The sequence below is a fragment of the Arthrobotrys flagrans genome (genome assembly GCF_004000055.1).
Source record: "Arthrobotrys flagrans strain CBS H-5679 chromosome Unknown unitig_0, whole genome shotgun sequence".
Classification (NCBI taxonomy): domain Eukaryota; kingdom Fungi; phylum Ascomycota; class Orbiliomycetes; order Orbiliales; family Orbiliaceae; genus Arthrobotrys; species Arthrobotrys flagrans.
In genome coordinates this window covers 1,805,772-1,818,855 of record NW_027137550.1, presented here as the reverse complement: position 1 = coordinate 1,818,855, position 13,084 = coordinate 1,805,772, and the positions used below count along the sequence as shown (strand labels likewise).

The window sequence follows — 13,084 nt, the reverse complement described above, 5'->3', positions numbered from 1 at the left end:
CGGACCTTCGATTTGAAGAACTGTCCCCAGTCAGATTCGCGGATTATCCAATTTGGACTTCCCTCATTAGCTTCACAGGGGATGGCTTTCGGATCAATAGCATATACACCAAGACAAGGTTCCTCCGGTGGCGGTCGACATACTATACTCGGTTCCAAACACAATTAGTCATTGCTTCCCTGCACCATATGAAGATATTCCATACATATCAATATAGATTCCTGGTTGGGATCCTTACGTCGTAAACCCTCGTCATTATTCTCTTGCCACGCCTCATCAACTTCACTAACTATGGCATCGATAATGACGGCTGATACATATAGCGTTCTTAGGAAGAGTAAGAGTGGTAAAACACCAAAACTCTGGATCTTGCTGAACTAGATCATATCGACACCTTTGACTTCGAGCCTTTTAAGGCAGGTCTAACATCTATATAGTGTTACTATCTTAATATTAGATCGCTCATCTTTAGGTCACTTACCGATTCACAAGGCTTCGTAGTTGAAATATAGAGTTGAAGCAATAGAAGTTCTAGCATGGCGTCGATAATGTTATAATAGGGGGCGTGGCGGCCACGGCTTCAGATTATTCGGGAATCCTTTTCTTCCGGCAGTTGATGAGCGATTATAAGATATTATTATAATGCCAATTAATTCCCCCTTTGGCTAGTTTAATGATTGCCATGCATGAGGGGACGTCTTGTGAACTTCTTTGCAGCCGCTCTTCGCAAGCTTTGGGTCTACGCCTCGGAATATCTTGTATGATATAAAGGGAAATATCTTTCTAATACCGTAAATTCTGTAACAGCTATCCTAGCTAGAACCAAGATATAATTTTTAGAATTTTACATAGGTACCTGAGTATGCATAAGATTAGAGAACATCGTTTCCAGGCCCACCGTTATCGCCAAATGGATTCCTTCCATAAGCCGAACTCTGACGAAGAATATCAATTTCTCCATCATCCTCTTCTTCACTCTCCTGAACACTAACTGGAATATTATCAATCACAGTGTCAGGTACGGGTGCAGGCTTAGCCAATGGATAATCTTTATCAACCTTTGCGGACAAGATGTTATTGCGGGAAGACGTCGTAACAAAGACTTTAACCTGTCCTGTTCCTTTTCCCACCCAGCTCTTTGTGCTCACATCCTTGATAGGTTTTCGAGCATGAGTAACAGGTCGCGGTTGAATGACCTCTTCGGGTCCTTTATCCTTACCCTTACCCCGAAAGCCACCCCAGCGAGATTTCGACGTCGAAGGTTCATCTTTGACAACGTCCTTGTTAATTTGGGTCCCTGCAGATGGCTGATTGAATATTTAGGACACCATCCTTTGATCTTTGTAGGGTCTTCATAACAGACGTCTTCTTTAGATCCTTCCAATCTAACTTCTCCAGTCTTTTTAGCCTCTCCAAAACCGAACGTGCTCAAAATTGAACGCCCCACCCCGAGCCTTTACTCGGATGTTCAGGTCTTTGGCCGGGTAGGTATGATTGTATAATGTTTTGTTGCGCTGGAATAATATCCTCCTCAACTGCAACTTCCTCCTCTACTGAGATCACCGGCTCGGGTTGGGATTTCGGGCTATCCGTTCAGGTGGTAGCTCCTCTATAACCTCTGCCTCATGAAGGACTAGGACAACAAGGCGAATCACCCTCCGGCCTTCGGAAGGAGGTACGCGCTTTCCAGTCCGATTCTATACCCACGCCCGCTGTTATTCCAGGACCCATTGTCTTACAAATATTAACGAGTGGATTAATTACGATGGGGCCCCAAGAAGGGTCGGAATCCGGTGGTCGGCAGACTACGCAAAAGAAAAACGGGTCTTAGAAAAGAGAACTAGTGAAGACTTAGAATAGGTTGGTGTATAGGTGTATTTTACCTTGGAGAAGAGGAAGACTGAGTGGTTGGTTTGTTTCTTCATCTAGGACCTCCACCCCAACCTCCAATGCGGATACAGATGAGATCAGGAGCCCCGCAAGATGGGCAAATACGAAAGACCGAGTTAGTTCCGTTGCGAAGTTTCAAGTGTGTCAACAAAACTATTATCGAGAACGCTTCGTGAGGTTCCCTTGAAGTTCATTCGATATCATATATTTGGCAAGCAATATAAAATATTCAACTACTAGAAATCACACATTCCCACGCGGGATGTATGGAAGTCAGAATTGTCCTCGGAAGGAAAGAATCCCCCTCGAACTCCATATGCCTCATCAAACATGCGGAAATAGACCTCGTGGCATGGAATTTTGTTAACTGTAAATTTAATCGCTGCTCAATCTGCATAAGTAGATTTTGAGGTTAGATTGTATTACTATTACGGGATCGATTGAAATCAAGAGGAAGGGCCCAAAGACGAGTTAAATAAGCTATTAGCGCCTAGATACTTTTGAAACGTGTGTTTCATGCTGTATTGTTTCCGAGATATTCAATTGAATTCAATCATGTTGACTAACTTAAATTTGCTTGCTCAAGCTATAAACTACAAAGACACAAAGAGAGATCAAGACACAAACCTTTCATTTTAAGCCTCAATTAAGAAAGAAATGGCTTCAAAGACTCAGTAATGACATCCTCCAACTTCCTATCATCTTCGAACGGGATGTCATTAACCTTATAATTGCTTCCATACTTGTCCTGCTCATCAAAGATCAATCCTTGCAGAACCTGGTACCCAGCATAAGGATTACCAGCCTTAATAGCTTCCTCTGCAGTCTTAATATGATCCTCAACAGGAATGTGCTCAACTTCCCACTTTGTTCCAGTGATCTTTTCAGCTTCGGCAACAAGCTGAGGCTGCGTGACTTTATAGGACCAGAAGCGAATGGTCTTGTTCTTGCTCTCCTCTGGATGTGTCAAAGTCCACACCACGGCATTTGCAATGTGTGACAAGTTTGAGACCGCAATAACTTGAGTTCCGCTACCAAAGATTGTAGCTTTTCTTTCCTTGAGGTTTAGACCGACGAAGCCGAATTGAAGACCCCAGTCGAAGAATGGGCCGGTGGTGATGAGGGTGTATTCAATCTTCCCGGCGTCAGCGAGTTCCTTGAGACGAAGATAAACCTCGAGCTTTCCGTGGAAACCGACACGGTTCCAGAATTCTTCAACAATATCACTGTCACTAGAGGCGACAGAACCATATTCGGTAGGGTAGAAGCGAGTGACACCGGCTTCGACCGCTGCTTCAAGGAATGGCAATTGGTCAACGGCAGCGAGGGTAGCAACGTTAGAAACAATGGTGTCGTGACCCTTGAATGCCGCGACCAAAGACTCGTGGGACTTGTAGTCGGCTTTCTTTACGACGGTACCAGCTGGGAATGTGGATTTAGAGTCCTCACGGGTAAGGACTGTGACATTGAGGGAAGGCTCTGCGGTGATGGCAGCTAGAATTGGGGCGCCGACATTGCCAGAGCCGCCGATGAGGAGAACGTTCTTGATTGCCATTGTGATTGATATATGTTTTTTAATACAATATAATTAAAAATGTATTCGACGGGAGGATTGTTGTATATCGGATCTCTGCTTTGAGGCTATAGACTTTGGAGCTGGTGGTAGTAGTAGTAGATATCTTGAAATCTGATGATGGTGGAATTGAATTTCGACGATGAGGGAGATCCGTTCCCTTTTATAAACTCCAGTAGCCATATCCACTCGCGATATCCCGCATGCATCGTATCTTGAACCTAAGTTAATTTGAGGCCAACGTAGGCGTCGTGCGTCGTACGTGTCTGTGTCCGGGCGTCCACCCGATGTTGAACTGGAATAGCATAGATTGGTAATTTCTTAGAGATACAAAACTATCACGACATATCTGACAAATTCACAGCAATCTGCTTAGGTTCAATTGCACCAGATTAGGTTGGGTCGTAGCGCTGCGGAACTACGGGAAGGCCGTGGTTTCGGCTGTCACGTTACCGTCCGCCTGCGAAATCCTGCGTTGTTGTGGTGTATGGGACCCGCACGTGGATTTCGGGTGAGAAAATGTGATCCAAGGATGGCGGCATCTGGCGCCATTACTGGTTCCGCTACTAGGCATTTGTAATCAGGGACTCAAACAGTTTGGCACCAACCGCTGTCGGCAAAGGGGCTCGGAGACCAATTCTTTCGCGGCCCTAACTGTATAAGTTTTTCTCTGAGTTCATATGCTTAAGTCCTGGCGTAGACTCGGTGTTAATCAGTACTATAAAAATATACTAGTGTCAGCGATTCGCCTAGTCATTTTAGGCTCCGAATCCGAATTGATATATCATCAGATCTATTCTCGTAATCCTTGCATTACGATAGCACCATATATGCATACAACGATATACAGGATGTTCCCCTATACTTTCACATTATCTAGAAACTTTCCAAACCATGCGCTTGGTGCATCCTCAGTTCCTTCGCCTCCCAATTGACAAGCTTTCGCCAAGTCAGCTGCAGTCTCCACGAATTCACTGCGTAGTTCCGCGATCTCATCGATACTATCCCCGTCGTAGAACCCTGCAGCTAGATCGTCGGCCTTCTCTACCAGATTCTTGCTAGTCTCCACGATTCTTTCGAGTCTGTCAATATTCCTTTCCTTTTCCACCGAATATTCTTTCCCACCCTCGGTTCCCTTGGCTTTCGTGCTAAAAACCCCACCTAATCTCGTCGCTGGATCCTTGACTCGTCTCTTCATAACAGCGGTGTACAATATGCTTGTCAGTTTAAGCTTCTTCTGTGTTGTCTCAGCTATAGCCAATACCTCTTTGGTAACTTTCGGCTTTTCTCTCCCTTCTATCCCAAAGAAATCGTCGTCATCCGCCCCGAGATCTGCGTGTATACTGCTACTCTGACTTTCATCCTCATCGAAACCAGAGTCCTCGCCGTTAAGTTCCTCAGCGGCGTCCGTAACCCATCCCTTAAACTCTGCTATACAATCATTCAACATATCCGCGTGAGAGTGTAACTTCGATTCGACTAGCCCTATGAGATGTTTCTGTGATATGGCGAGAAGATTGTCCGCCGAGAACCATATCTGTCCTGTCGACGTATAAGGCGATTTTGTCGAGTCTGCCGAACTTCCTTCGGAGATATTGCTTTGAATAGCCTGTAGCATCTCTTCGATCCCCTTCAATAGATCTACCATGCCGCTTACTACGGCATCATGTGTAATCGACCCATATCGTTCTTTACTCGCAATATGTGGAGCCGAAGATGCGGCCGGGATGTTCTCTTTAAGATCGACAAGAATTCGGGCAATGGCAGGATATGTTGAGACGGCTATTGGTGGGTTCGATATCAATCCAAGCTTTGTAGCATGCGCTTTAACGAGGTTCGCAAAGTCTGCGAGGAAGGTGTAGAGTGGGACGGCAGCATAGTTTTGAGAGGCAGCGACAGTTGTCGATACATCGGATGATGGGGTATTGATGAGCTGTATGGCTAAGGTTATGGAAGATAGGGTGGAGATAAGTGCATCTGGCAGTGCAGGTAATGGCTGCTGAGATGGTGCCATTTTTGAAACCGATTTACTCGTTCGAGGTGGAAGATGTATAGTCTCGTTCCCAGGAAGATGTAGATTCTTGGAGAGAAGAATTTGAGGTTGAGCTGTGACACAAGCATTAGCGTCGACAACACAATTCTGATCTCATACACAACGATGCATTCTACCCGCCAAACGAAGCCCCGTAGCACCCCGGGAAAAAGGTATTTTATAATTTTATTCTCTTCAAGCACTTCAAAATACCACCTGTCTAATATACATCCTCTAAATACCATGCTCAAGCCATTAAAGTAAAAATATTAATCCCATGCTGGGTTCTCCTTTACCTCCCTCGCCAATAGCCCCTCAATCTTCTCTGCTTTCCCTTCTTCCCAGTCCTTCCATGTAATGCTCCAGACATTCGTATTCCTACACTTCCCTTCTTCTGTCCTCCCCAGCCCTTTCTTACTATCAATGACATCACCTTCCTTATCCTGTCGAAGCAACTTTGCACAGCGAATATTGCCTTCGTGACGAAACCCAAGTCTCTCTGCTGCTTTGTTGGAATTTTCATTCTGCCAGTGTGCCAACCATGAAGCTCGACGGAATGCGAGACCCTCAGGGCGGGGTGAAAGAAGGTATTTGATCAAGAGAGATGAGGCATGTGTGTTTACATGACTATAAAATATGTTTGCACCGTTAGCAAACATTCACATAGGATGAATTGTAGGAATACTCACGTCCTCCAAGCCCTCTTCAAAACAGTAACGTGTCCAACCTCCCCAACCAAATCCACGATACTAATATTGATAACACCAATCCACCCTACAACCCTGCTTAACGGTTTCTCTGCATCATATGGTCGAGAAAGATCCGTAATCAAGAATAAGCACGAGTGCTTATCACTTCGAATACGGGTTTCAAACCACGTCAGAAACTCTGCAAGAGTAGCGAATGGACCGTAAGGCAGGTATCTATAAACTATGTTCTCCGGTTCCTGCTGAAGAAGGGAGAACGCATATTCTGCGTGTAGTGAAGGCTAGGGGTATGTTAGCTTTACATGCTTTAAATCATCCGGTATATCACAGCCAAAGGTCGATACTTACAATAAATGGTTCCAATCTAACGCCGTTCGATTCGAGGGTACGCAGGGGCATAACACAATTCAAGTCATATTCCTCCACTGGCGTATGAAGATGATACAAATCAACTGGAAGTGTCGCCTTTTCATTCTCAGCTTTATTCAAGTACTGCATCTTGGGCGTCTTTGGGGCAGTGCCCGTAAGGTCGAAGTCGTGATTGTGGAAGGAGAGGGCCGTGTAGCCGTATTGCGTTGCTGATGTAGGAAACTCATAGATCAAGAGCAAAAAAGCTTGCTTCAAGAAAAAACACAGCGGAAGGATACCTATTCCGTAGGCAAAGGAATAAGAATCACGATTTGTCATATAAACTGTCGAAACTCTGATTTCTACCGCTTGTAGATACCTTAACGACACAAACCATGACTCTCCAACATGTAGCCAACAAACTAGCGCCGATGCCGCAGCGAGGGCCGGGAAACTGGTCTTGCGGACCTAAAACTTGGAGTTGGAATAGGGTGAAAGGAAAGGGGAAGGGAGGAATTCCGTCGGAAACCCACGTTAGGTAGACGTTCATATATGTGAGTAATATGGGTCTATATACGCTATCGTTTACATCTGCTTCGGTAATAAAATGTGCTTATTCAAGAGCTTTATCTGCACGCCGCACGCTATTCCGCAGAAAGCGGCGAAGAAACATCTAGTAAAATGACATTTTATATGCACACGATATTAAACTGAGAGGTTGAATATGTAGAAGTAGGTTACACAACATAATCGAGGCTTGTTATCCGAGGGATATATAACCGTTCGATATAAGTGTCGTTATCTTTTAAGGTACTGTTTTACTGAATGGGAATTCATAGAATTCGCTTCGTTCTGGATCAGGAGAGGTTCCATGGTTTTTGAAAAGAGTGTTTAGGATCCCTAAAGCAACGGCGGTCACGGATTCGCAAGGGTGATCCCGTTCAAGTTCAAACTTAAATGTCTCATAGATCGTCGACACCCGATCTTACTCGACCTTGCGCAGCTGTGTAGCCCTGAGGCGATATCGAACCCATGAAGATTTCAGGAGAATTACGCAAGGAATATTTCGATATGTTTGGCCGATTCCCAGAGTCTTGATGACCAGCCAAAGTCATCAGACTCGCAGCAAGGCTGTTGTTTGAGAGACTGTACGGGATTCGGTACTTGCCTGTGGAGTTGGGTATGAGGCAGATGAAACAGCGGAATGGCACAAAGTTTGGGTGGTGGATATTCTGTGGGCCTTCAATCTCGACGTGACTTGGATATTAAATTGTTTTCGATAACAACAGCCATGTTACAATGGGGGACAAGGTCAAGCGGATCGAGAGAGAAAAATAATTTCGAATAGTAGATAGATCTTGTAGATATCACATGAATTGCATCAATTGGAAAAATCCTCGAAACTCTTCGGCAATGAACACATCCGTCGACAGTTTCCTTGTATAAGATCGACCGGGTGCATGATCCAACGTTGCAATCTAAGTAGTGGATTGTCGATGCGTAACGCGGCACGGATAGTGTTTGGCGATACCTACCCGAATCTTTCTCGATGTCCGTGTTCTCGACCGCCGATGATGCTATGGAAGTAAGTAACACGGTCACATCGGCCCGCCTCGTTGTGCTATTTTTGTTTGCATCTAAACTTTGCTAGCTCAATGGTTTGTATATCAATTTTTTTTCCCCCTCTGTCCCTTGCTGAGCTCAAGCTTCGACCCTTCGATAGCCGCTTTAGGCCACAGAAATTTTTGCAAAATATATTTTTTTACTTCCACCAAAGGTAAGGTAGAGAGCTCTTATTCTTAGAACAGTTCATAAGCAATTCAGTTGAGCAAGTTTAGGAAGGCTGTCTATGGCGACACGGCTCAAAAGTGGGACGGCCATGTTTTGCAGCTGCAGATTTCGAACTGTCGACGATATTGCGCATTGATTAGACGGAAGGCCGGACACTAGATGTCAGCTATGAATTCTCCCAAGCAAGCACCCGCTGCCCGCATACAAACGTCCATGCATTTAATCATCCCAGTCAAGCGACGATCTCATAGTACGGCCATCGGAGCGGTACCATCCAATCGATCTAGGTCCGAAACGTCGCTAAAATTTTGTAACCCACCTTGACCATAAGGTCCCCACCGGGCATCTCGATTGACACTTTCGTGTTGTTGAGAAGATTTCAGGGACGGTTGGAAGTTTGTGGCGAACGACCAGAGACATCATGAGAGAATTGTGTAAAAAAAAAAATTTGCGAGCCTTCGAACGTGGTAATAGGCAATGGTATCAACGTTTTGCCCGTAGTTGGCATGCGGGTCATGGCTGGCATGCAAGCAATTCGTGGTTCATGGTAGAAGGATGCCATGACCAAATCTGACCCACATACTTTCGACGCTCACAATAATATAGTTTGTCGATCAATTGATACCAGGCTGGATGTGTAATAAAAAGACGCAGCAGCGAAGCCTGCCAGGGAAGTCGTCCAAGAAGCATCCCCTCTGACTTGCGTTCCTTGATTGCGTCTAGCTAGTCCCTGTTCCTTCGTGCTAGTTAGAACGGCCGATCGACCTCCAACATCGGGTCATATCCAACAAGCCCCTTTGCTTCTAGGAAGGAGCCAGGAGGAAAACAAAACAAGGAAGGGGAAGGACTACACCGTTATTTTTTCGAGCTTTCTCCAGGGGCCCCTGAAGACCGGTCCTGTTTATAATATAAACCTTTTATTCCTTTTATCATTCTCTTATCCAACCCTCGTCTCTCACTCTTTCACTCTTTTCTCTATAGATCTCTCTTTCTTTTGTTCCTGGGGAGGGTGTCGTCAGCCGTGATCTCTTGATATCGTCATTTCCCTGGGGTCGTTTTTATATTCCTCATTATAAGAGCATCTCTTTAAATTTGGTACCTGCGTCACCTTGCCTTCGGTTGGTGCTCCCACACTCGTTTCGGTCTTTCCAACAGCATAAAAAGTATCTTAGAAATCCACAGTCGTTCGAACAGCAATAGCAGAAGCAGCTGTTCCTACAAACTAGAAAAGAAAGCTCGTTTGATTTAATTTTTCCAAAGAAGAGCTGAAGAAGGCTGCATAATCCATACACACATTCATATTCACACATCCCAATCATTGGCTTCCAGCGTGTGACAACAACACCTGACAGCAACCCCAACAGCTCGCAACACATCCCCGGCTTCACCACCCACGACTTCATATGTCTGCTACCGAAACCTCATTCCCTGACAAATTATTAATACTACTGTCGCCACTGCATTCAAATTTTCCGACCTGTTCTATTTCTCCTTTTCTTGTAATTAGATATATTTATTAATCCGTTCCATCGTTTCTTCACCAACAGGAAGGAGGTCAAATCACATATTCCTCCAACATGTCCTCACAACATCCAGCGGGCAGGGCTGGCTTCCAGCCCATAGATCCGCCATTCCAGCGACCCTCAGAAGACCATGTCGTAAACATCCCTCTTACACCAATTGAGTCTCACCGCTCTCTACGGACTAAGAAGGAATCCGTCACAGCATTCAATCCTAGCACAAACAAAGTCACACGACCACCCTTTGAGAGGGCCGATAACACACTGGATGCCCTTGGACCGTTCGAGAGAAAAGGTGGAAAGCGAAGGCTATTGAAAAACGGGCAAGGTTTTAACGATGGCGAAGAAACAGCTTTGACTAGAGTCGGCTTGCTATACGAGAAAATTCTCAACTTCAGCTTCATCACCAGATGGATGATATATATCGCCCCACTGGCGTTAGCACTTGGTATCCTAATCATCGTTGGAGCGACGGCTGCTCCAAACGCTACGATTGGAGGCGTCCGTATTGTTTGGTTCTTTGCTTGGACTGAGATCGTCTGGTGTTCGCTCTGGGTTTCTAAAATCGTCGCAAAATGCTTGCCCATTGTCTTCAAGACCCTCGTCGGAGTCATCAGCAGCGGTACCCGCAAGTACTACAAGGTCATTCAACAGCTCGAAGTGCCTCTTTCTCTTGTTGGTTGGTGCTTTGCTAGCTGGATTTCATTTCTCCAAATGATGACCCATAACCCCGACAAGCGTAGGGAAAGCCTCACGGACCCGACTGCAACTGATACTAAGCCATGGCAGAGCAAAATGAACCATGTTCTTGCTGCTGCTTTGGTTTCCTCTTTGATATTCCTTGTCAAGTCCGTTATCGTCCAGTTGATCTCGGTCCAATACCACCAGAAGCAATTCTCTGCGAGAATCCTTGCAAACAAAGATTACATCAAGGTTCTTTCCATACTCTTGGAAGCTTCACGACAGGCATTCCCCGCATACTGCCCTGAGTTTGCTGAAGAGGACTATATTCTGCATGCTGGATTGGTGAATGGTTTGGGGAGCCCACTAGCCAAACAAAGCGGTGCTGCCACTCCTATGAGGCTCCTCCACCAAATCGGTCGAGTCGGAGACAATATCACTTCTGCCGTCGGGCATGTCGCAAAGGAGATTACTGGGAGAAATGTTCTAAATCCTAATTCTGCGAGGTCTATAGTGGTCAATGCCCTTGCACGAAAGACTACCATCGAAGCACTTGGTCGTCGTATTTGGATGAGCTTTGCGGAGGATGGAAAGGAAGCTCTCTTTATAGATGACTTCCTCGAAGTTCTTGGTGTGGACCGACAGGAACAAGCTAAAGCTGCCTTCGTTATGCTCGACAAAGATGAGAACGGAGACATCTCGTTGGAAGAAATGATCGGGATGATCCTGGAAGTTGCTCGTGAACGCAAATCTTTGGCCAAGAGTATGGGAGATATCGACTCTGCTATCTCTGCTCTCAATTCACTCCTTTCCGCTATCGTCTTTGTCGTCGTCATTTTCGTTTTTGTCGCTTTCCTAAATCAGAACTTCGTCACCACTCTCGGTACCGCTGGAGCCACTTTGCTCTCTCTGTCTTTTGTCTTCGCCGCCACTGCTCAAGAAATATTGGGCTCCTGCATCTTCATTTTCGTCAAGCATCCGTACGACGTTGGCGACCGCATCGACCTCGAGTTGAAGGAATACATTGTCGAACACATCTCTCTTCTCTACACCGTCTTCCGCCAAGTCGATACTAACAAATCTGTACAAGTTCCAAACAACGTTCTCAATGCCAAGTATGTCGAAAACGTCACCCGCTCCGGACCCATGCGTGAAGCCGTTGTGTTTAATGTCCACTTCGACACAAGCATGCGCGAGATCATGCTTCTCCGGTCAGAGCTTATGACGTTTGTCGAAGAAAACAGCCGTGACTTCCGATCCGATAACTTGAACGTTGAGATCAACGCCGTGAAACTTGACGGCTTGGAACTCAGAGTCGAAATTGGGTATAAAGGAAACTGGGCCGACCAACCTAAACGAGTTGAGCGTAGAAATATGTTCATGTCCGCCTTGATCGCCGCCCTCCGGAAGATTCCAATTTACGGACCCGGTGCTGGAGATCCTGGTCTTGGTGATGGAGCTAACGCACAATTCTTCGTCACCATCGACCCCGCCGAAGCGCAACGACGCAAAGAACAAGCCGCGAAAGACAAGGAAGCCAAACGCTTCAAGACTGAGGAAGAAGTCGAAGCTGAGGAGGCAGCTAAAGGAGCTAGTTCGTCGATGCCTGGATCCATACCCCTGGCTGAACATACAATCCTAACAACTTCGCCTTCTCAAACGAATCTGAACGCACAGACCGACCCCCGCGATGATACCCTTCTAGGCGACGATGCAAGCTTAATCTCTCGTACCCGCTCCATCCGTAACGAACTAAACCAAGTTCGCGATATCCTAAGGATGCAAAGCACTACTGGACGCCGTAGACGTTATGGGTCAATGTCGACGCAAGAAGGTGTCTCCCCAATCGTTAGGACAACCACGGGATTCCAATCCCAAAGCCGTGATAACTTTAGACGACCAAGTATCCCGAGCCCGATAGCACAGCTACCACCACAGCAACAGTTCTACCAATCTTATGCTCAACCGGGATCATCATACCACGGGCAGCCACCCCAACCGCCTCCACAATCTCAACTGCCACAACCGCCACAGCAGCAACAACAGCAGGGGCAACAATCCCAATACGCACAACCAGGCCCAGCGCCTAGAGACCCTAGAGATCCATCAAACAGGGATCCATCGAATAGAGTTTAGAAAGAAAGGTAAAGCATTTGGAGGATGGTTGGTACACATGGTTACACAGAAGCAAAAAAAAAATCTCATGAATTAGACTTCAAGATTGTTTCTTTCCTCTTTTTTTCGGGTGTCATTTTATTTCAAAGGGCGTTGACTTGTTTAATCTTTTGGATAAATCATCCTTACTCTTTTGCCCTTCAAAATGTATTTATTTAGCCTTATGGTCTTTGAGAGCTTTCAAAGCATAATATTATTACCGTTACAAGCAAGCACCTTAAAGCATTTCGATTCAACTTGATCGTTGATCACAACGCAAAAATAGGTGTGGCATTCGAAGCAATTACTGGATCTGGACGAGATGCCTATTTGGGCAACCTACTTGTGCGACATCAATCCGCAATCCTACGACCTCGATCTAGCTCGA

General features: G+C 45.8%; 5 protein-coding genes across 5 annotated transcripts; 1 reads left to right on the top strand and 4 right to left on the bottom strand.

Moving 5' to 3' along the window:
• Window positions 1-872: 872 nt before the first annotated feature.
• Window positions 873-1,267, bottom strand: DFL_003631 (uncharacterized protein; the record flags this gene model as incomplete). The annotated part of the gene is made up of 2 exons (XM_067632596.1): window positions 873-1,151; window positions 1,220-1,267. 2 exons carry the CDS (start codon window positions 1,265-1,267, stop codon window positions 873-875), a joined length of 327 nt encoding a protein of 108 aa, XP_067490849.1.
• Window positions 1,268-2,536: 1,269 nt separating this feature from the next.
• On the bottom strand, window positions 2,537-3,445 carry DFL_003630 (uncharacterized protein; the record flags this gene model as incomplete). Its single annotated transcript, XM_067632595.1, has 1 exon — window positions 2,537-3,445. One exon carries the CDS (start codon window positions 3,443-3,445, stop codon window positions 2,537-2,539), a length of 909 nt encoding a protein of 302 aa, XP_067490848.1.
• Window positions 3,446-4,322: 877 nt separating this feature from the next.
• Window positions 4,323-5,477, bottom strand: DFL_003629 (uncharacterized protein; the record flags this gene model as incomplete). Its single annotated transcript, XM_067632593.1, has 1 exon — window positions 4,323-5,477. One exon carries the CDS (start codon window positions 5,475-5,477, stop codon window positions 4,323-4,325), a length of 1,155 nt encoding a protein of 384 aa, XP_067490847.1.
• A 287-nt stretch (window positions 5,478-5,764) lies between these two features.
• Window positions 5,765-6,700, bottom strand: DFL_003628 (uncharacterized protein; the record flags this gene model as incomplete). The annotated part of the gene is made up of 3 exons (XM_067632592.1): window positions 5,765-6,122; window positions 6,185-6,483; window positions 6,551-6,700. 3 exons carry the CDS (start codon window positions 6,698-6,700, stop codon window positions 5,765-5,767), a joined length of 807 nt encoding a protein of 268 aa, XP_067490846.1.
• Window positions 6,701-9,918: 3,218 nt separating this feature from the next.
• DFL_003627 (uncharacterized protein) lies at window positions 9,919-12,678 on the top strand (the record flags this gene model as incomplete). Its single annotated transcript, XM_067632591.1, has 1 exon — window positions 9,919-12,678. The coding sequence occupies one exon, from the start codon at window positions 9,919-9,921 to the stop codon at window positions 12,676-12,678; it is 2,760 nt and encodes a 919-aa protein (XP_067490845.1).
• Between the last annotated feature and the right edge of the window lie 406 nt (window positions 12,679-13,084).